Here is a 24634-nt window from a genome sequence, read left to right on the forward strand (position 1 = left end):
ACTGGGAGGAATGTGAAGCATGTCAGGATCACTGTAAAGCAGACTGGGAGGAATGTGAAGCAGGTCAGGATCACTGTGAAGCAGACCGGGAGGAATATGAAGCAGGTGAGGATCACTGGTATACAGGCTGGGAGGAATGTGAAGCAGGTCAGGATCACTGTGAAGCAGACCGGGAGGAATATGAAGCAGGTCAGGATCACTGGGATACAGACTGGGAGGAATGTGAAGCAGGTCAGGATCACTGGGAAGCAGACCGGGAGGAATGTGAAACAGGTCAGGATCACTGTGAAGCAGACCGGGAGGAATGTGAAGCAGGTCAGGATCACTGTGAAGCAGACTGGTAGGAGTGTGAAGCAGGTCAGGATCACTGTGAAGTAGACTGGGAAGAGTGTGAAGCAGGTCAGGATCACTGTGAAGTAGACTGGGAAGAGTGTGAAGCAGGTCAGGATCACTGTGAAACAGACTGGGAGGAATGTGAAGCAGGTCAGGATCACTGTAAAGCAGACCAGGAGGAATGTGAAGCAGGCCAGGATCACTGTGAACAGACCATCAGGAGTGGGCAGCAGGTCAGGGTCACTGTGAAGCAGACGGGGAGGAATGTGAAGCAGGTCAGGATCACTGTGAAGCAGACCGGGAGGAATATGAAGCAGGCGAGGATCACTGGGATACAGGCTGGGAGGAATGTGAAGCAGGTCAGGATCACTGTGAAGCAGACCGGGAGGAATATGAAGCAGGTCAGGATCACTGGGATACAGACTGGGAGGAATGTGAAGCAGGTCAGGATCACTGTGAAGCAGACCGGGAGGAATGTGAAGCAGGTCAGGATCACTGTGAAGCAGACCGGGAGGAATGTGAAGCAGGTCAGGATCACTGTGAAGCAGACCGGGAGGAATATGAAGCAGGTGAGGATCACTGGGATACAGGCTGGGAGGAATGTGAAGCAGGTCAGGATCACTGTGAAGCAGACCGGGAGGAATATGAAGCAGGTCAGGATCACTGGGATACAGACTGGGAGGAATGTGAAGCAGGTCAGGATCACTGTGAAGCAGACCGGGAGGAATGTGAAGCAGGCCAGGATCACTGTGAAGCAGGTCAGGATCACTGGGAAACAGACTGGGAGGAATGTGAAGCATGTCAGGATCACTGGGAAGCAGACCGGGAGGAATGTGAAGCAGGTCAGGATCACTGGGAAACAGACTGGGAGGAATGTGAAACAGGTCAGGATCACTGTGAAGCAGACTGGGAGGAGTGTGAAGCAGGTTAGGATCACTGTGAAGCAGACCGGGAGGAATATGAAGCAGGTCAGGATCACTGTGAAGCAGACCGGGAGGAATGTGAAGCAGGTCAGGATCACTATGAAGCAGACCGGGAGGAATGTGAAGCAGGTCAGGATCACTGTGAAGCAGACTGGTAGGAGTGTGAAGCAGGTCAGGATCACTGTGAAGCAGACCGGGAGGAATGTGAAGCAGGTCAGGATCACCGGGAAACAGACTGGGAGGAATGTGAAGCATGTCAGGATCACTGTAAAGCAGACTGGGAGGAATGTGAAGCAGGTCAGGATCACTGTGAAGCAGACTGGGAGGAATGTGAAGCAGGTCAGGATCACTGGGAAACAGACTGGGAGGAATGTGAAGCATGTCAGGATCACTGTAAAGCAGACTGGGAGGAATGTGAAGCAGCTCAGGATCACTGGGAAACAGACTGGGAGGAGTGTGAAGCAGGTCAGGATCACTGTGAAGCAGACCGGGAGGAATGTGAAGCAGGTCAGGATCACTGTGAAGCAGACTGGTAGGAGTGTGAAGCAGGTCAGGATCACTGTGAAGCAGACCGGGAGGAATGTGAAGCAGGTCAGGATCACTGGGAAACAGACTGGGAGGAATGTGAAGCAGGTCAGGATCACTGTAAAGCAGACCATCAGGAGTGGGCAGCAGGCCAGGGTCACTGTGAAGCAGACGGGGAGGAATGTGAAGCAGGTTAGGATCACTGTGAAGCAGATTGGGAGGCATGTGAAGCAGGTCAGGATCACTGTGAAGTAGACTGGGAGGAATGTGAAGCAGGTCAGGATCACTGTGAAGCAGACCGGGAGGAATATGAAGCAGGTCAGGATCACTGTGAAGTAGACCGGGAGGAATATGAAGCAGGTCAGGATCACTGGGATACAGACTGGGAGGAATGTGAAGCAGGTCAGGATCACTGTGAAACAGACTGGGTGGAATGTGAAGCAGGTCAGGATCACTGTGAAGCAGACCGGGAGGAATATGAAGCAGGTCAGGATCACTATGAAGTAGACCGGGAGGAATGTGAAGCAGGTCAGGATCACTGTGAAGCAGACCGGGAGGAATATGAAGCAGGTCAGGATCACTGTGAAGTAGACCGGGAGGAATATGAAGCAGGTCAGGATCACTGGGATACAGACCGGGAGGAATGTGAAGCAGGTCAGGATCACTGTGAAACAGACTGGGTGGAATGTGAAGCAGGTCAGGATCACTGTGAAGCAGACCGGGAGGAATATGAAGCAGGTCAGGATCACTGGGAAACAGACCGGGAGGAACGTGAAACAGATCAGGATCACTGTGAAGCAGACTGGGAGGAGTGTGAAGCAGGTCAGGATCACTGTGAAGCAGACTGGGAGGATTGTGAAGCAGGTTAGGATCACTGTGAAGCAGACTGGGAGGCGTGTGAAGCAGGTCAGGATCACTGTGAAGTAGACTGGGAGGAATGTGAAGCAGGTCAGGATCACTGTGAAGCAGACCAGGAGGAATATGAAGCAGGTCAGGATCACTGTGAAGTAGATCAGGAGGAATGTGAAGCAGGTCAGGATCACTGTGAAGCAGACCGGGAGGAATGTGAAGCAGGTCAGGATCACTGGGAAACAGACTGGGAGGAATGTGAAACAGGTCAGGATCACTCTGAAGCAGACTGGGAGGAGTGTGAAGCAGGTCAGGATCACTGTGAAGCAGACTGGGAGGAATATGAAGCAGGTCAGGATCACTGTGAAGCAGACCGGGAGGAATATGAAGCAGGTCAGGATCACTGTGAAGCAGACTGGGAGGAGTGTGAAGCAGGTCAGGATCACTGGGAAACAGACTGGGAGGAGTGTGAAGCAGGTCAGGATCACTGTGAAGCAGACGGGGAGGAATGTGAAGCATGTCAGGATCACTGTGAAGCAGACTGGGAGGAATATGAAGCAGGTCAGGATCACGGGATACAGACTGGGAGGAATGTGAAGCAGGTCAGGATCACTGTGAAACAGACTGGGAGGAATGTGAAGCAGGTCAGGATCACTGTGAAGCAGACCGGGAGGAATGTGAAGCAGGTCAGGATCACTGGGAAACAGACTGGGAGGAATGTAAAGAAGGTCAGGATCACTGTGAAGCAGACTGGTAGGAGTGTGAAGCAGGTCACGATCACTGTGAAGCAGACCAGGAGGAATATGAAGCATGTCAGGATCACTGTAAAGCAGACTGGGAGGAGTGTTAAGCAGGTCAGGATCACTGTGAAGCAGACCGGGAGGAATGTAAAGCAGGTCAGGGTCACTATGAAGCAGACCGGGAGGAATGTGAAGCAGGTCAGGATCACTGTGAAGCAGACTGGGAGGAGTGTGAAGCAGGTCAGTATCACTGTGAAGTAGACTGGGAAGAGTGTGAAGCAGGTCAGTATCACTATGAAGCAGACCGGGAGGAATGTGAAGCAGGTCAGGATCACTGGGAAACAGACTGGGAGGAATGTGAAGCAGGTCAGGATCACTGTAAAGCAGACCAGGAGGAATGTGAAGCAGGCCAGGATCACTGTGAACAGACCATCAGGAGTGGGCAGCAGGTCAGGGTCACTGTGAACAGACCATCAGGAGTGGGCAGCAGGTCAGGGTCACTGTGAACAGACCATCAGGATTGGGCAGCAGGTCAGGGTCTCTGTGAAGTAGACTGGGAGGAGTGGGTCAGGATCACTGTGAAATAAACCAGGAGGAGTATGTCAGGATCACTGGGAAGTAGACCGGAATTGATGAAGTAAGAGAGATAAAATGAAACTGACATCACAAGAAGGCCGCGAGTTGACTATTTGGTGAATATTGTAGCTTTTTTCCCCTTTCTCCAAAGTAAGGAAGTTAGCCTGAGGAGCTGAGAAGTTAAAAATGATACTTTTTAAAAAATAATAAGGGTTAAGTAAAGCATCCCAATTAACCTCGCTATATTTAAGTGACACCAGAAGATGAGAAGTGAGTAGCTGGTGGGTCTTTATTTTTTAAATTAAATGTTTTATTATCTAATAGACAGAGGAATGACAAAGCAGCTCTAACCCCTAGAGTGCACATCCTGTTCCATGTGGGACCTCCAGGGTATTTCCTGTGTCCTGGATAACAATATGTGCAGGAAATGCACGGTAGCTCGATGTATGGGTTTCAGCACTTGAACAGCAGCTGGCAGTGCTGTGGTGCATCCACAAGCTTCAGAGCTTTGTTGATCATGAGTTTGCGTGATATACAGCGCAAAATGATCTGATCAGGGCAGCCATTATCCCACAGGATGCCTTTGATGCTCCCTATTTCAGCATAAAGCGTGCATGGTGAGGAAATGGCTCGGGCCCTATTTACAAGGTTGCCTATAAGTCCAATCTTACAGTGTGTAGAACTGTAAAAATCCCAATGTGTATATTGACCAGTGAAGGTTGGCCTGCAGTAGATCATGGTAGAGAAGCCCCTGACAGATTTTTCAACTAGTACGTTAAGGAAGGAGAGTTAATTTGACTGCTCCATTTCACTTGCAGCCCTGAAAAGTGCTCAGTCTACCTCAGATTACCCTGGAAGGGCAAAGTATCTCAAAAATTTGAGTAACAGGTGAAGCTAGCTGTTTCACACTGCTAGTATGTAGTAGCAACACAACTGGTATTCGCCACTAACAGGATGCTGCCGTCAAGCCAAAAAGACATTCTTCCTATCACACAAATGAGTAATGTGGTGTATGAATTTCAGTGCCTGTGTGATGCCGGGTATGTAGACCGAATGTCCCAAAGGCTGGCAGATCGTATCAAACAGCATGTCCCAGCCACTGTTCACAACGGGCAGGGTACAGACCATACCCAACCAGCCCGTGCTTGCAAAGCTCAAAACACAGTGCCCAACATTAGATGTGATTCTGCAATTAGACATTTGCTAAATAATCCTCAGTGTGCTAAGTGTGTGCTACACACTGACAACCAATCAAGGTTGAAATTAGTTAAAAAGAAACATAGAAGATGTCAAGAAGGGATATTTAGGTGAAGCCAAACTTGGGTTTTAAAAGTCCAATAATTGTAAGCCTGAGCACATTGTCAGTCGGATTCACAATGTGGCACATTTGCGTGTACTGGAAGCTACATATATTAATGCACAGGGCTCTGTTCTTTGCAGACAGTGAGAACATGTAGGCACATTGCGCCTGTTTCAGCACAAAAAATAAGTGACAGCCATTCGCTGACTCATTCCTCAGGGCAATGCCTTGATCAATCAGGGTCAAGCTGCTTGGTTTAAATTTCAAACAATTATTGGCAGTTAGCTGTCAGTCACCATCATTGGTGCATTCTCCATGGCAATGCCACGTGCCAACCAATCAGCACTCTCTTCACATACAGTATAAATTATTGTTTTCCCCTTATATTGGTATTCTTGTGAAGCGTCTTGATGAGTGCAAGACGAATAGCTTAGACATGTCTCTTTTTTTCAGCAATACTCAGGTTCTGTACTAACAAATGACTATCACTCTAATTTATTGATAATGATCCTTTTTGCTCCTTCAAAGTTCCAAATATATCTTTCTTCATACTAGTTGTATCTGCTTTTCCTCTATATTCTCTACGGGGAAAATGGAAAATCTACGCCCAAGAGGTTCCACATTTTTCAGGTCCTGAGGATAAACTGGATTAGGACATTGGGTGATTGTCTTATTTGCTGCAACAAGATGGCCCAATATACTCAGGCTTACAATTATTGGACTTTTAAAACCCAAGTTTAGCTTCACCTAAATATCCCTTTTTGATTCATTCTGTGTTTCTTTGTAACTCATTTCAACCTTGATAGTGCCAGCCCCATCGATCTTGGATGTACACGTTGCAAAATATGTAACCATGATATGAACTTCGAGGCATCGTTATGGTTAGAAAAACAAATAGATTACTGAACTGTGTAAGTTGATCTGTAAACTAAACTCAAGGGGCGGAATTTTCCCCCTGTCGGGGGGGAGAAGTTGAAGAGCGGGCGCATGGAGGCGCACCTCCGATCGGCGCCCCCAATCGGGGGTGTGCCGCCATTTTATGTGGGCCGGCCAATTAAGGCCCGCCCAGCGTGACGTCCACACGGAAGCGCTATGCGCTCCCTGTGCAGGCGGGGGGGAATTCCTTGAGCCGAGAGTGCACTCTTCCGCGCATGTGAAATAGACTTTAAACTTTAAATTAAATTTTTAAATAGACTTTAATTACATGTTTTAAAACCTACATGAAACCTGATCCCGCCCGTGGATGAGGTTTCATGCTTTTTCTAATGCCCGCCAGGGCTCCTGGCCTGCCGGCCAACCTTAAGGTTGGACGCGGAGGTCCTTTAATTACTTAATTGACTCTGTCAATGGCCTCAATTGGCCATTGACAGGTCGGCGGGTGCACAGCTGATTCTGCTGAGCCCCCGCCTATCTGAAAATTTAAATGGGGCGTGGCGACGTCGGGAGTTCCGCCTGATGTCATCCCGCGTCATTTTATGCATCAGCGAGCGGGCCCCGACCCCCCCGCTTGCCGACCGGGAAAATCCTGGCCAAGGAGTTGTTGGCATATTTGTAAGAATATCAATATCTTTGTACATTGTTTTGGTTTTAAACATAAAAAGACTATAAGATGGAATTGATTTGTTCAAAGCATGTTCTTGAAAAAGCCTGATTTTCCTTGCTTCTTCCCAAAAGCCCTTCTCAAAATTGATAAGAGAAGCTTTGAAATACAGTATTTTACATCACAGTAGGTGGTGCCAAGAGTGCATACATCAGAGGGTTGTTTAATCAGAGGATGGTTTGGTGGTTGGGGATGCGGGGGTTGCTGGGTGGGAGGGTGCAATAATTAAAAGTAGCACTTTGGTGTGAAAAGGGGCATGAATTAAATTTTGTAGCTCTGGTAAACTATTTGAAACAATGCATAGTTGTAAAACATGAAGTAAGGGTTGTATTTGGCAGGAAGAGCACCATAAACCAAAACAGCATAATGCCATTTTTAACTGGAGAAAAAAGGGACATAAAGGGAAGGAAGGAAATAAATCTTATGTGGCTTGGAGAAGACATCTTCATGATTTCTCATTAAAGCCACACACAGTATGCTTTGGATGCAGGACTGAGGTACACGATTTTGTACAGTCGGTTAGGGCATTTAAGATTTAAGGGCTATCTGTTACTTGCTCGTCCTGCTTTCTACCCTTAATGTCACCATTAGTACATTCCTTAGCTAATATCACTACCGTCAACACCTCTCTGTCCTTTTGTCTATGACATCTTTGGCAATCTCTTCTTTGCCTCCACCTACCACTGGCCCTCTATCCAGCTCCACCTGTCCCACCCCCCTCAACCAGCTTATATTTCACCTCATTTCTCTATTTCCTCAGTTCTGATGAGGAGTCATACGGACTCGAAACGCTAACCGTATTCCTCTCCGCAGATGCTGTCAGACCTGCTGAGTTTTTCCAGCTATTTTTATTTTTGTTTAAGATTCATGGTTTGTTTGTTTGATTGTTTCAGATCATTTCATTAATTTGTTGGTAATAAATAAATTATCAAACCTATTACTGCCTGTAGTTGTACAAATCTGTTCACAGGAAAAAGGGAGAATTAACCAACAACATTATAAAGCACTCGTCATTCCCTATGTGACGTGTGTATCTGGTGTGAGTGTTATACTCAAAACATCAGGGTATATTAAACTACCCAGGAAAGGGCAGCAAAGATTAATACAAATGTTAGATTTATTGAATCATGAAAAGAAGCAAAAGGAACCGTGGCTGGGATTTTCCAGTCCCACCCGCTGACAGGATCCCCCAGTCTCACCGAAGTCAATGGACCTTTGGCTGGTCCCACCTCAGCGGGGCTGGAAAATCCTGGCCTACATCTAAAATTCCCATTGGAAAATAAAGATTAAGGGGGAAATAGAGGTTTTAAAATAAATAATCTAATCTTCACCCCTCCCCCTCCCCCCTCACGCCCCATTGTATTATGCAGTCAGTGCTAAGGTGGCAGAACAATGGGCTATGATTGCAAACTTAGAAGTCCACTTGTTAGATATGAGCACGAGGAATAAGTTGTGCTTGCAGCCAGCAACTTCTGGAGTGCCGCTTCCTGTAGCAAATGAAGTCGCTTGAAGGGAATTGCCTCAATCCTTGAAGCTGCAAAAAGCTCAAACTTGAGTTTGGAGCACAAAATTATGTTTGGATTGTAAAAGAAGTTGGAGTCAGCTCATTGGTTATTTTGTGTTCTTATATTTGTACACTCCAATATTGTTGAAATGTTGTATTTAATTCCAGGATGATTATATTGTTCCGATGGAGGATAATGAACCTGATGATGCATACATCGAACCCACGGAGAAATGTGCACCTCCAGCACTGTCAAAACGTAAGTTCTGAAGCAGTTCTGGGCAACTGACAAGTTGTCAGCTAATGTGTCTTCCAGAGAAAGCCTGTCCAAGTTCCAATTTGAAGGAGCACTCCTTTGTGCAGGAAACTGAAAGGAAGCACATTTATAATGAGTGCAATTTATTATATATAAAACAATTGAACCTGAGCAGCAATAACATGCTCATGTAAAGTGGCGAAGCAGATTAGGGGCAGGGGGATTTCCACACAGAACAAACCTGGTCACAGCTCTTGCCGGGCAAGTTCGGCAAAAAATCAGATGCTTGTTGGCGTTTGTTGCAAGGGCAATGGAATATAAAAGTAGGGAGATTTTACTGCAGCTGTACAGGGCCTTGGTGAGACCACATCTGGAGTATTGCGTACAGTTTTGGTCTCCTTATTGAAAAAGGATATAATTGTGTTAGAAACAGTTCAGAGAAGGTTCACTCGACTGATATCCGGGATGGGGGTCCTTATTTTATGAGGAACGGATGGACAGGTTGGGCCTATCGGAGTGTAGAAGAATGAGAGACGATCTTATTGAAACAAATAAGATCCTGAGGGGACTTATAGGGTGGATACCGGGAAGATGTTTCCTCAAGCGGGGGAGACTAGAACTAGGTAACAGAGTTTAAGAATAAGAGGCCTCCCATTTAAGACTGAGATTAGGAGAATTTTTTTTCTCTCAGAGGATCGCTAATATGTGGAATTCTCCAATTACCCATAAAGCAGTAGGGGCTGGGTCATTCAATTTATTCAAGGCAGAGTTAGATAGATTTTTGATAGACAAGGGAGCCAAGGGTTATGGGGGGCAGGCAGGAAAATGGAATTGAGACCACAACCAGATCGGCCATGATCGTATCAAATGGCAGAGCAGGCTTGAAAGGTCAAATGACCTACTCCTGCCCCTAAGTCATGTGTTCCTATGTCCCTCACAGAGAGGGCAAGCTTCATTTTCTAATGGGTGGTTGTAGAGTAGTCATTGAGCAGAAGGGTATCGTCAGTCCAACCTCTTAGGGGTGTGGCTTGCAGGGGGTTCCAGAATGGAAGGTGGCAAGAAACAATTAAATTATAAATCTTATAAAACAAAACTTACGGGAGATATCAGGCTAATGTACTATATTTTTCATATCTTCCTTTAAACTGATTTGACATTTATCTGGTAGAATTGTTACCTGACAAAGATATAATTGTAAAATATGAAATCAATTCTGGAATGATTTTGCCACCCAAAACTAATGATAAATGGTTATTACCTCATAAAGTGGAATAAATTCCACGATTAGCATACATATAATGGAATGGAGACATGACCGGGTCTCTAAAGTAATGAAAATATGAAGTGAGGGAGCTCCTGGGCACTGAGCATAGGGTAAGGTAACCAAGTACAAATTCAAAAGTTTTAAGTACAATTGGAGATTAAAAAAATTGGAGGAAAATTTCAACAGTAAGGAAAAAGGGACAATAACCGTGGATCTTATTGGATCTCTAATCTCTTTATGTTACCTGGGGACTTGTGGACTCCCCTGCCCAGCAATGCTTGGCTAATGAGGCTAATGAAACAATTCCATCTTCCAGCCTGTGCTCTCCGCTACAATGTCCATTTAATGTGCTTAATGTAAAGGGTGCCCCAAGAATCTTGCGCTAAGGCCCCTACTCTTGAATGGAGGATTTGGTGGAGATCTCAGAAATAAGCCAAACAGCAGGCCTCAGAATAGGTTAATGGAGCCACTAATCCTCAGGTCTTTCAGCCTTCTGTGGGCCACAAGGCCCAAGTTTGGCAACCAAGCCTTCACGCTTCTTGGACATTTGCTATGCTTCATTTTGCTCCTCCTACTTCCTGCACAGGAACATTAAAATCAGCCAAGCTGTTGGCTTGGATAGCTGTAGCACACTTGAAGTGTGCTGGTCCAATCTCCGATAAAACAAAGGAGGCTAGGATGTATTGAAAAATCAATATTAAGCCTAAACAGTGAGTTAATCCTGCCACTTTTAAATATGTAATGCGACCACACCTAGAACATTATGTACCACACTACGAAAGGATAAGTTAACTACTGGAAGGGTATAGAAGAAAACAGCCATAATTATTGAAGGAATTGGATTATGAGCAGCAATTAGGCAAATTTGACAAATTCTCAAACAGAAGTAACATTCGCACCGTACAAGTGCCAGGCAATGACCACATCTCCAACAAGGGAAAATCTAACCATCTCCCCCTTGACATTTAATGCCATTACCATTGCTGAATCTGCCACTATCAACATCCTGGGAGTTACCATTGTCCAGAAACTGAACTGGACCAGCCATATAAATACTGTGGCTACAAGAGCAGGTCAGAGGTTAGGAATTCTGCGGAGAGTAACTCACATTCTGACCCCCTACAAAGCAAAAGTCAGGCGTGTGATGGAATACTCACCATTTACCTGGATGAGTGCAGCTCCAACAACACTCAAGAAGCTCAATACCATCCAGAACAAAGCAGCCTGCTTGATTGGCACCCCATCCACTACCTTCAACATCCGTTCCCTCCACCACCAATGCATAGTGGCAGCAGTGTGTACCATTTACAATATACACTACAGCAACTCACCAAGGTTCCTTCAACAGCACCAGACGTGTGACCTCTGCCACCCAAAAGGACAAGGGCAGCAGATGCATGGGAACACCACCACCTGCAAGGTCCCCTCCAAGCCAGACACCATCCTGACTTGAAACTATATCGCCATTCCTTCACTGTCGCTGGGTCAAAATCCTGGCACTCCCTCCTTAACATAGACTGCAGCAATTCAAGAAGGTGGCTCACCACTACCATCTCAAAGCCAATTAAGAATGGGCAATAATCGCTGGCCTAACCAGCGATGCCCACAACCTGTGAAAGAATAAATAAAGGTTGAGAGGTATGGGGTTGATATTTTAGTATTCTAAAGAGACGAGATAATGTAGACAGTGATAGGTTGTTTCGCATTGTCCAGAGCAGTAAAACCAGAAGAAATAGCCTGTGGTTGAAAGGCTGGTTAAACTAAAAAATTACAAAGAATATACAGTGCAGAAACAGGCCATTGAGCCTGGCTATTCTGTGCTGGTGTCTATACTCCACACATTTCTCCTTCCATTCCATCTGCTTCATCCCAGCCTTTCAGCATATCTTTCTATACCCTTATCTCTCGTGTACTGATCTAGTTTCTTAAACTATTTGCCTAAACCAATTTCTGTTGTAGCGAGTTCCAGTCTGCGGAAATTAGATTTTAGCGAATGATCGGACAATCAATGAAACAGGCCCCTTCGAGAGATGGTGGAAGCAGTTAGTATTGATACATTCAAATTCAAATTAAATAGATTTCTTTCAGAAAATAATATTTTACAATAAAGTATATGAGTAATTTGAGACATGACATGTGGTAAGTGTATCCTGCTTGAGAGGAACAGGTGACTTTGCATCTATGGTTCTCAAATGCTTTCCACTATTGTGGTTTCCTCACCACATATCTGAATCTATTGTAGATTAATTGATGGAGATTAATCGCCAAAATTACCATTGTACAACTACCAGGATGTTAGAAGGCAAACTCAATGGATCTTGGCCTTAATTGGCTCATCCAGGAATTCTTATGTTCCTATGAAATTTGAATTTGTGTAAGACACTTAAAAAATTTTACTGTTCAAATTTTGCATTAATGATTTTCTTTCAAAGTAGTAATTCATTTTTAATAATGAGCGATGACTAAAATTAAAGATTGTTGATTGAAAACTATGATAAATTTTACATAACACAAGCCTGGATTTGGGAGCCTTTTTTTCAATCCAAAACGATGAATGTGAAACAGATAGGTTTTATGAATTTGCAGTCCAATTTGTAATTTGGCTCAGTGCTATAAATCTTGCCTCTGAGTTAGAAATTTGTGGACTTAAACCTACTTCCCGAAACTTGAGCACATAACATGACACTGTAATGCAGTGCGGTGCACTGTAGTGTAGAGGTGCCGACTTTCAGAAGAGACATTAAACCAAGGTAAGCAAGAGAGATCCCATGGCACTATTAATCAAAGAAGGGAAGGGAATTTGTCCTGGTGTCCTGGACAATGTTTTTCTCTCAATCAGCACCACAGAAACAGATTATTTCCTCATTATATCATTGCTGCTTCTCAGACTTTGCTGCCATGTTGGCCTACATAACAACAGTGACTGTAGTTTAAATTGGATGTAAAATGCTTTGGGATATGGTGAGCATACGAAAGATCCTGGGGTAGAGTTTCCACTTTGGGTGCAATCGGTAATCAGGTTGCAAACTGTGCCAGTTTTGAGAAATGTTTTTTATTCTCAAGTTTCAGCTCAAACGTATCGCTGAACACAAAATTTGCCATGAACCAGTGCAATTGGGCAAAGTTTTAGAACATATTTTTTTTTAAAAAGGTTGCTTTAAAAAATATTCCTTAATATGCATAGGAATGTTGACTTGGTGCAATTTTACTAATACAAACAAAAATGAGTGTCCAGTCTAAGGCCTGAAAGTAATCCAATTTCAAAGACCTGAAAATGACTTTTAAGAAACAGTGCAGAACAAATTTGTTTACTACACTGGTGTACAGTAGTGAGTTTCTTAGCAAATTAAAAGGAGCTTAAATGCTTTTGAAACGTGCCTGTTAGTGTCCTTGTGCATCCCCCCCACCGCAAAAATATTTCATATTTACAGGCTCCTCAAAGGCCTGAATACAAACTGGATTAGTGAAAGCTTTTAATGGTCTTTCATTCATTCAGTGGGCATGACCAGTTTTAAAGGCAGGGCCAGCTTCGAGCACAATGTTTTTTTAAACTAGCGCAAAAGACTGTGGAAACTTGATTGACGCAAAAACTCGATTTTCAGGAAAATTGCATCAGTCAAACCAGTGCAACTGAGGAGAAACGATCCCTTTCTTTATCCTGGTTCTATCTCTCTTTCTTTAATGGGAGGATAAATTAAGAGGGACACAAAATTCAGTGAGCATTTCTGGTCCATGATAATTAATGGACCATCAGGCTGTCACCCATAACCATGCCCAAATTCACAATCTGTGTTCCTGGAGCAAGAAGCACTGTGCTGGGAGTGCAAATTTGTAAAATCTACTAATGTATGCAGAAGAATTATGGAACACTTCAGTAGAAAACTTTCCATTGAATATGAAAACATTTCGACCTCAACTACATTGCTACTCATAAAATTGTTCATGTTTTATCAGCTCCTGTGGTGAATAGAGCAGCCAAACCATCAGGCTTGTCCACAAGTCCCAAAGCAGGATATCTTCATGGCCCAGGTATTCAAATATTTTCTTAACCAGGAGACAATTATAAATTATGAAATATGGTTCAAATTACAAAGTTGGTGTTCCAGCTTCAGGACTATTTGGAAATGGGATCCCAGGTCCTCTACCAGGGATTCTCGCCAAAACAAGTGTAGAGTTTTGTTGCAGCAGGTCAAGAACGTTGGGTTTAGATTACCTTCATCCTACCTGGGAAATGGCCAGAATTTTTTTTTTTAAAGTTTGGACCAAACTTTGAGTCCGTGCTGTCCTTCAGTCCGAGAGTGATTGAAAAGTTTCCTGCAGCTTAAAAAAAGTTTTTAAAATATATTGGGTCCCACGTCTCTGCCTTTGGAACAGCTTGGACTAACATGCGCCCTTTGCATTTAATTTAGCCGCGACATAAAGGAAGAGTAATGCTTTGGAGAAGGTATTCATCTCTTTCTGGGAGAAGACACAATGCTGCAGCCTCTATTATGTGAACCGTGCATCTTTAGGTCAAATGTCATTTCATTATCTTTTCAAACAGGGCAACCTGCCTCTGCACCAGAGCCGCACACAGAAAGCGCACAATGTCATGGTAAGAAAAATAGCAAACAAATATGTTTTTTAGAACTATAAGTTCAATATATAAAGTTAAAAGCTGACATCGAGAGGTACCATTACACTGCTGGGTGTATTCTACAGGCCGCCACCAACTAGTGAGAAAAATATAGAGAAGCAAATTTGCAGGCAATTTACAGAGAGGGGCAAAAGCTATAGTGATAATTGGGTCTAATATACACTGGGAAAGTAATAGTGTAAAGGGCATGGTGGAGGAAGGGTTTTTGAAGTGCATTCAGGAGAATTTACTTGATCAGTATATTTCTGGCTCAACGTGGAAGGAGACATTGCTGGATCTGGTTCTGGGGAACGAGGTGGGACAAGTGGGTCAAGTATTATTCAGGGAACTTCTGTGGAACGGTGATCATAGCATCATGAGGTTTAGGTTAGACATGGAAGGGAACAAGGAGAAATACTTAATTGGAGGTGGGCCAATTTCAGTGGCGTGAGAATGGATCTGTTCCAGGAAAATTAGAATCAAAGATTGGCAGGCAAAACTGTACAGTCGAAGTACGTTTTCGTGAAGGGAAACCAAAACCAGAGCTCCCTTAATAATGAGAGAAAGAGAAAGATGAGGCAGAAAAAAACAATATAAGCATTTAAATAGTAAAAAGGTAGTAAGAGATGAATGGGGCCAATTAGAGACCAAAAAGGGGATCTACGATTAGAGGCTGGAGACATGGCTGACATACTAAGTCAGGACTTTGCATCTGCCTTTTGTTATGACTGGTCCCCAGGCGAGGTCCCTCAATTTGTTAACTTCCCAAGTTTTGTTATGCTCCCCGGCTGAGGAGGATTGAGCTGGCTCCCCTTCTTTATTCAAACTCTTTGGTTGGTCGCAACATGAGGGACTTAAGAGGGACTAACTTAAGAGGGGTCCCTTCCCCCGTGGATATCTTTTCCCAGCCCAAATGTTTTTTTTTTGAAGGAGTCAATTTAACCAGGCTTTTTTGAGTCAAAGAAAGAGTAAGTTTACTAGTTACTAAAAAACTAAGAAAAATAATAAAAATGCAACACACATATACACAGATCAGTAATGAGAAGTTAAGAGTCCAAATAAAAGTTTTAAAAGATATACGAATCAGTCTTTGGCTTGTCCGTGGGGGGTGCGAGGCATAGATTGCAATGCATTGTGGCCATTAAGTTGGGTGATTCTGGTAGAGATGACTTGGGCAGTTTCAGAGTAGGTTTGGAGACACTTAGTTCTGCTGGTTAGCTGAAGAAGCTGTCCTATTTCCTTTTTGATTGTGGCTTCTGCTGACTTGCCTCCATCAAGAGAGAGAGAGAGAGATATAAACTGCAACTATAGGGGTGACTAGTTGGTCTCCTTGTGCTGTCACTCTCACAGCACATTAGCACTGCTCTGTAGCTCGCTTTTTAACCCATTTTTCCCTGTCTATTCCTGTAAGGGAAAAAACCATGTCTTGCACCCAGAGTCGCTTTTCTTTGATCTCTGACTATTTTACACATTCTGAGATATGGATTAACAGGAGATGGATTTTAGATGCCTGTGAGACATGGTAAGCAGTCTTTTGTCTCTACACCACAGGAGATTAAAGTTCAGTCTTTTGCATCTTTCCTATCTCCTTTTCAAGTGTCTCTGCTTGAAGAAGGCCATGACACCTTTTCAGGTGCGACATTCCAAGTTCTCTCAGGACAGGTCTGTCAGTATAATCCACATAGGAATTTTCCAGAAAGTGGTCACTTTATGTTATCAGCCATCTTTTGCTTAGTGCCCTTGCTCGTATTTCTTTAAAAACACACTTGTCTTCCTTAAAAAGTTCAATATAAGTAAGTAAATCATGGCTGTGATCGGCTTTTATGACACTTCCCCTTTACCACAAATGAAATGAGATTCATTCTCATTTCATTACAAAGGAAAAATATATAACACACACACATTCATTCTCCAAGCTGTGGTCAATATTATTTCTTCAGTTCTAAGTTCTGGACAGGGCGTCTGCAATCACATTTGATTTCCCAGCAATGTGATATGGTTGCATGGAAATGAACTCCAATGAAATAACCTGACATTCTGTGTCCTAAACCTTTTCACAAAGATTAAAGGGTTGTGGTCAGTACAGACTGTGGTCTCTCTGTATATATTTCGGACATATATCTCAAAGTGTTTGAAAGCCAGTAATAAACCGAGGGTTTCCTTCTCCACTGTGGAATACCACTTCTGATGCTTGCTTAGTTTTTTGGAGAAGTACCCGATTGGTCTCTCTATCCCTGATTCGTCTTCCTGGAGGAGGACAGCCCCCCGCCCCAATGTCACTCACATCGATGGCTACTTTAGATGCTTGGTTAATGCTTGGAGCTCGCCCGTTAAAATGGCTTTCAGCCTTTGGAAAGCTGCCTGGCATTTCTCAGTCCAAGCTACCTTTGATTTTTTCTGTAGTAGGTCTGTCAGCGGAGTGGTCACTGTGCTGAAGTTTGGGATGAACTTGCCCACACATCCCCAAGAACCTCATGATTTTGCATTTCATTGTGGAAATAGGAATCTGTACGACTGCTTGTACCTTTGCACAACTGGGCAGTACTTGTCCTAGATCCACTACTTATCCTAGATAGGTCACCTGAGCCTTAGCGAACTCGCTCTTTGCCAGATTGACCACTGGGTCAGCTGACTCTAATTTCTGGGAGAGGGCTTCCACTTGCTCTAAGTGAGTTTCCCAGGTGTCGCTCTACACTTGGTCATTGTCTAGGTACGTGACGCAACTGGATAAGCCCGCCACTACCTGGTTCACCAGCCTTTGAAAAGTAGCTGGGGCATTTCAGAATCCAAATGGCATGACTTTACATGGTATAACCCACCTGGAGTTACAAAAGCGGAGATTTCCTTCGCGCGGGCAGTCAAGTATTCCTTGAGTGAATCTATCTTTGTAATGTAGGCTGCTTTACCTACCCTATCTATGCAGTCTTCCAGCCAGGGTATCGGGTAGGAGTTGGCTCTGGTCACTGCATTAACTTTTTGGTAATCAATGTAATCAAAACCCTGTAGAGCCATCTGGCTGGGGCACAAGCACACAGGGGAGCTCCAGCTACTGCTCCTAGGCTCAATTAGTTGGTGCTTCAACATGTAGTTAATCTCCTCCTGAATCTGGGCCAACTTTTCTGGACCTAGACAGTAGGGATGTTGCCTTATGGGAGGGGCCTCGCCCACATCCACATCATGTAGAGCTAGTGTGGTGCAGCCTGGCTTGTCCTCACATTAGCCTTTAAATGCAGTGAGCAGCCTCGCCAAGTCTACTCGCTGTTCTGCACTTGGGTGGTGAATAAGGAGTCTAAGTTCACTAGTATCTCTGTGTTGGTTAGCCAGGTAGTGGGGGGTTCAATGTGGGCCTCACCCACATCTTCCTCCAATTCATCCCCCACTGCTACCCTCACCCTCTAGGTTGGTGGCAATGGGAAGACCGATACCTACTTGTACCCCTCTCGGCTGTGATGTTGCTTCATCATCTTGACATGATACAGCCTTTGATTTTTCCCCCGATCTGGGGTCTCAATTAGATCATTTACATCCTCGAGCTTCTCATTACTTTGTACGGGCCATTGAACCAGAGTTTTAAGGGTTCACCTGGTATTGGTAGGAGCACTAACAGTTCCCTGGCAGAAAGGTTCGGGCCCTGGCATGTTTGTCTGCCTGTTTCTTTATAGCTGTCTGGGAGATTTTCATGTGTTCTCAGGCCACATCACAGGCTCGAGTCGCTCCCGGAATACTGTTACTTAGTCTAACATGGAGGCTTCCTCCTTCTGTTCTAAAAACCTCTCCTTGATTAGCTTCAGAGGCGCTCACACTTGATGCCCGTAAACAAATTCAAATGGAGTAAAACTGGTGGACTCTTTAGGTGAGCCCCTGGTAACAAACAGGAGAAAACCTAACCCTTTATCCCAGTCTTGGGAGTACTTGTGGCAGTATGCCCTGATCATTGTTTTTAGGGTCTGGCGGTACCTTTCGCACTAGAACCACTCTGCAACCGGTGGTGATACGCTGAAGACTTCAGCTCAGTCTCGCACAGGTTACCCATGACTTGCTGGAATATTTTCGACATGAAATTTGAGCCCTAACGGACTGGATCTCAGTGGGCAGACCATACCCGGGGAAGAATTGGATTAATTCCCTCACCACTGTTTTGGCAGATGTGTTTTGGAACAGCCTCTGGGAAGCGGGTAGCCATGTCCGTGATGGTCAGGATATACTGGTGGCCCCCATTTGTTTTGGGCAGGGACCCCACGCAGTCCACTAACACCTTGCTGAATGGCTCCACAAAAGCCGGCAAGGAAATCATAGGTGCAGGTTTTATTGCTGGCTGGGGTTTTCCCACAACCTGGCAGGTGTGGCAGGTTCTGCAAAACTTTACTACGTCCCTGTAACGGTACCTCAGTGGCACCACTTCCTAGTGGATCACTGTCCACTCCTCATTTGCAGGTCTGTGGGGGGGGTCCCCAATTCCTCATTCGTACCTCATTTTTAATGTAGTAGCATTCAGGGACTGCTTCTGCCTCAGCTTCAGTGTGTGCAGTCTGAGTTAGTGCTTTTAACAGTGGGTCAGCTCGTTGGGCCACTACCAAGGAAGATCTATTTATTACCTCCTCTGGGCCTTCTAGACTCTTGAAAAAGGTTTCAGGTAACCAGACCGTAAGGTCTTCTGTCTGCAGCGCCACCTCAGCCTCCACTGATGGAGCTTGTCTGGTCATAGACCACGTTACCACACAGTCAGGGAAAATACCAGGCACTTTCTCCTGCAGCTGTTTTGTCTCCCTGACCTCAGCTGGCTTCTCTGAGACCACTAGGGATGCTATTACCTTTGAACCCGCCAGGTCATTGCTGAGGAGCAGGTCGACCCCGTTCACAGGCAAAATGAGGACAACTCCCACCATCACTGGTTCTGACACAAGGTCGCCCTCCAGATGCACCTGGTATAAGGGGATGGGCATGTACTCTCCTCCAATCCCCTTTTCCAGCACCTTGGCACTTACTGCACTCTCTGGTGGGAAGGTCATGTCTTTTCCCAGCAGTAGAGTTTGGTTGGCCCCTGTATCCCTCAATATTATTCCAGGCTTACACGCCTCAATCTGGGGAAATGTGGCCACCCTTCCTTTGGATACAAAATCCTTGTAACTCTCAGGGATTTGTTTAACCACACCCGCACTCTCAAGAGTGCATGTACAGGGATTCGCCGCCACAGTCAGAGCCATAGCCTGGTCTGCCATGCTCTGGTCTGCCATGCTCTCTGACTGACTCCCATTCTCTGCACAGGGGCGTATGTGCCCGGATGAATTCCGATGGTTTTTCCCATAACCTCCAGCAGTTGGCCCAGAGGTGCCCTATCTTTCGGCAGTTAAAACACACAGGCTTCTTGGCCTCACTTTTCATCTCAGCAGCACCCTTTCTGTCCTGAGGAGGGCCCCCAGCATTTCCTTCTATCCCATGGATGCTCAGGTTTTTTTATCACTCTCTCCACCTCTATCCTTTCCAGTTGGCTGAGGGTGACTAGGGGAGGGTCTCTTCTGGGACAAGAGTTTATGGGTCAGCTCATAATCATCAGACAGTATGGCTGCCTGACTGGCCCCTGTTAGCCTCTGTCCCTCTAGGTGTGTTCTTATTGGGAAGGGTATGGAGTTTTTAAACTCCTCAAGGAGAATTATTTCACGGAGGTTCACGTAAGTGACTTCTGTTTTAAGTGCCCGCACCCGCTGGTTAAAAGCAAGTTGCTTAAGCCTTTCAAATTTCAGGTACTTCTGGTCAGGCCATTTTCTGAAGGTACAGAATTTCTGACAGTACGCAGCCAGCACTAACTGCCCACTTAAAATAGCCTTTTTTGCTGCCTCATAGCCAGCAGCGCTTTCCTCGGGCAAGAGGGAGCAAACTTTGTGAGCTTTCCCTGAAAGTTCACTCTGCAGTAATGGAGACCAATGTTGGACTGGTCACGTTAGCTGCCATGCTAAGAACTCGAAAGAGATAAAGGCGGCACCCATCTCTGCTTCATCAGACTTAGACAATGCAGTTTGCTCATTGAATTCCTCAGCCCTTAAGACTGAGTTAATGGTGCCTTGAAAAGGACGCAGTAGGATTCCTGCCCCTCAGCTCGAGCTGTTTTAGTTTAAATTCCCGTTCCCTCTCTCTGTCCTGAAATTCTCTCTCTTCTCTCCATGCCCTTTCCTGCCTTTCTCTCTTTCCCTTACCTTTCCTCGTCCCTGAAATTCTCATTTCTGCTGCTCCAATTTTAATCTCTCTACCTGCTACCACATCGGTTTCATTGTCCTCAATTTCTACCTGTTGGCCGTTGGCGACCCCTTTTAAAATTTGGGGTTTTCTGGCCTTCAGGCGAGATTCTAATCCTAAGTGCCTCGCTAGCTCTTTTAACTGTTTGAGGGACAGAACTGTTAAATTTTCATAACGAACATGCCTTCCGTCTGTTAAAACACTGGCATCAAATGTGGACATTTTTTACACTTTAGTAGCGCAGATTCAAGAAAATCTTTTTTGCTGTTTTTTTAAAAATTGGTTTCAAAGGAGTAATTTACTTTCCCACTCTAATTCGTTCACTTCGTCTGTGGGAACTATTCTGGCACCGAGCCTCAAATTTGTTATGACCAGTCCCCAGGCGAGGTCTCCCAATTTGTTAACTTCCCAAACGGGATCCCAATTTTGTTGTTCTCCCGGGTGAGGGAGAATCAACTGGCTCCCCTTCTTTATTCAAACCGCTTGGTTGGCCACAACAAGGTTAATTTAAAAGAGATCCTTTCCCCCATGGATACCTTTTCCCAGTCCAAATGTACTTTTTTTAAGAAGGAGCCAATTTAGCCAGACTTTCTTGAGTCATGGAAAGAGTAAGTTTATTAGTTACTAAAAACCCGAGAAAAATAATAAAAATGCAACACACATACACACAGATCAGAAATGTGAAGTCAAGAGTCCAAATAAAAGTTTAAAAAAGATATACGAATCAGTCTTTGGCTTATCCGTGAGGCATAGATGGCAATACGTTGTGGCCGTTAAGCTGAGTGATTCCGGTATAGCTGACTTTGGTAGTTTCGCAGAAAGTTTGGAGGCACATGCTTCTGCAAGTTAGGTGAAGAAGCTGTCCTATTTCCTTTTTGATTGCGGCTTCTGCTGACTTGCCTCCAGCAACAGAGAAAGAGAGACATCGACTGCAACTACAGGGGTGGCCAGTTAGTCTGCTCATGCTGTCACTCTCACAGCACAGTAGCACACTAATACTGCTCTTTAACTCATTTTTCCCTGTGTATGTCTGCAAGGAAAAAAAAAACATTATTATGGCCAGAGACTATGTTCTTTAATCTCTGACCATTTTACACATTCTGATATATGCATCAACAGGAGATTAATTTTATATGCCTGCTAAGATGTGGTAATCAGTCTTTTGTCTCTGCACCACTGGAGATTAAAGTTCAGTCTTTTGCATCTTTCCTAACTCACTTTCATGTGTTCCTGCTTGAAGAAGGCCACGACACCTTTTCAGGTGCGACATTCCATGTTCCCTCAGGGCAGCTCTGTCAGTATAATCCACACGGGAATTTTCCAGAAAGTGGTCACTTTACATTATCAGCCATCTTTTGCTTAGTGCCCTCGCTTGTATTTCTTTAAAAGCACACACGTCTTCCTTGAAAAGTTCAATATGCCCATAAGTAATTTGTGACTGCAATCACTTTACCAAGGAAAAAGATGCTGCCAAAGTCATAGTGAAAGAGGAGGTAGCGGATGAGCTAAAAATTGATAAAGAGGAGGTGTTAAAAATGCTGGCTGTATTTAAAGTTGATAAGTCACTAGGATCAGATGGGATGCATCCAAGAATGTTGAGAAGTCGGGGTGGAAATTGCAGAGGCAAAGGGCATTATCTGCTAATCCCCCTGGAGAATGGCAAATGTTACACCCTTGTTCAAAAAGGGATCTAAGGGTAAACCCAGCAACTACAGGCCAATCTGTTTAACTCAGTGGTGGGAAAGCTTTTAGAGATGATAACCCGAGAAAAAGATTACAGTCATCTGAACTAGTACAGGTTAATTAGGGAAATCTGGCATGGATTTCTTAAAGGCAAATTGTGGTTAACTAACTTGTTTGTGTTTTTTAACGCAGTAACAGAGAGGATTAATAAGGGTAATGTGATTGATGAGGTTACAATAACTTAAAAAAGGCACCTGATAAAGTACCAGATAATAAACTTGTCAGGAAGTTTGAAGGCCACAAGATAAAAGGGAAATGGCAGTATAGATATGAAGTTGGCTGAGTGACAAGTGGAGTAATGGTGAACAGTTGTTTTTCAGACTGGGGGAAGGTTTGCAGTTGTGTTCTCCAGGAGTCAGTACTAGGACCATAACTTTGCTTGATCTATATTATTGACCTAAACTTGGACTGCGGGGTGCAATTTCAAAATTGACAGATGATGCAAAGCTTGGAAGTGAACTGTCGTGAACTATGAGGAGGATAGTGATAAGCCTTTAACTACCAACTAATAATCATTTTATGAATAAATTATTCTTTTGTGATAATATAAACAATAATACATGATGCAAAAACAAACTCTTAAGAGTGTTAAATGAAATGCAGTATAATTACTACTTTGTTTAATATTGTGCCAACAATTATTTCTATAAATTTAATTCTAACTGATTGGTGCCTAATGTTCTAAATGAATCAGTCTTCAGTGTAACAGCATCATTAGTAGCACACGGGAGTGTCAGTTGATGCAATAGAAGCACTGTGCCGAAATTAGAATCAGAAAATTGACTTTCAGTAGTACTAGTTTCAGCATTAATATAGTTACTAGTTTAGCTATGCCATTGTCCCTTTTATTCCATGGCCTTCAACTTTTCTGGCAAGTCTATTATATGGTACTTTATCAAACACCTTTTGTAAATTATTGTTACATTATCAAAAAACACAAACAACTTAGTTAACCACGATTTGCCTTTAAGAAATCCATGCTAGCTTTCCCTAATTAACCCATACTTGTTCAGGTGACTGTAATGTTTTTCTCGGATTATCATCACTTGCTTTTCCACCACTGAGTTAAACTGACTGCCCTGTAGTTGCTGGGTTTACCCTTACACCCTATTTTGAACAAGAGTGTAACATTTGCAAGTTCACATATTTGAATTGAGCAAATCCTAGAAAATGATACATGGTTAGCCATTCCTGACCGAGACAGTCCATTTTCTTTCCTCCTTGGATATACAGTACTGTGTATTTGAGGGGCATTTCCTATCCCAGATAGTTTACAGGAATTGATGAACTCATGGTGCAGCCCTACCCCCTGGTGACTGAAAACATGAGTGCAGCACCAGACCTGAGAGACCTGAGAGGCCTGAAGCTGCATCCTTACCTCTCACTCTTAGGACCCTGCAGTTGTTGTTGAAGAGCAGATAAAGGCAATGTCTTACCTACCTGAAAAGCCTTTGTCCTGTCCAGGACACCCACAGAACCTTTGGTCCATGAGGGTCCCTGAACAGGCTTATGCACCAGATTTCTTCAGGCGAAAGGAACATGCTTTAAAATCCCACTCAAAAAAATCCTTAGACTCAGCCTAATACAGACACAAGACCTAATCCTGAAGCGAAGCTTAGCAAATCTTGGAAAAGGGGATCCCAAAGCCTCCGCGCTGTTTTCCCTTTCCCTGAAGAAGGTATGATATGGATTCGAAACGTTAACTCTGTTTCTCTCTCCACAGGTGCTGCCAGACCTGCTGGGCAGGATTTTACACGTTGGTGAGCGGGGGTGGGGTCCGCTCGCCGACGCGTAAAATGACACGCGGTGACGTCAGGTGGAACTCCCGACCTCACCGCGCCCCATTTAAATTTTCAGGAAGGCAGGAAAATCAGCTGCCCGCCTGCCGACCTGTCAATGGCCAATTGAGGCCATTGACAGGGTCAATTAAGTAATTAAAGGACCCGCCCATCCAACCTTAAGGTTGGCGGGCAGGCCGGGAGCCCCAGCGGGAACTAGAAAAAAACATGAAACCTCATCCACGGGCGGGATGAGGTTTCATGTAGGCTTTGAAAAATTTTAATAAAAGTTTTGTAAAAATTATGGACATGTCCCCCCAACTCGTGTGACATTGTTATGTTAGGGAAATTTTATTTTTCTATTTTTATCTTTTTTACATTTACAGACGATGTCCCT

General features: G+C 44.4%; 1 protein-coding gene across 2 annotated transcripts in view; it reads left to right on the forward strand.

The window, feature by feature from the left end:
• Positions 1–24634, forward strand: part of blnk (B cell linker) — a 226762-nt gene that overhangs the window by 164538 nt on the left and 37590 nt on the right. For both annotated transcript variants that reach the window (XM_078564923.1, XM_078564924.1), the window contains 3 exons: positions 8519–8609; positions 13825–13899; positions 14414–14464. In XM_078564923.1, the coding sequence (XP_078421049.1) occupies positions 8519–8609; positions 13825–13899; positions 14414–14464 (217 nt within the window). The remainder of the gene's footprint in view (positions 1–8518; positions 8610–13824; positions 13900–14413; positions 14465–24634) is intronic.

Source organism: Cetorhinus maximus, chromosome 20 (assembly GCF_964194155.1).
Source record: "Cetorhinus maximus chromosome 20, sCetMax3.hap1.1, whole genome shotgun sequence".
Lineage (NCBI taxonomy): Eukaryota > Metazoa > Chordata > Chondrichthyes > Lamniformes > Cetorhinidae > Cetorhinus > Cetorhinus maximus.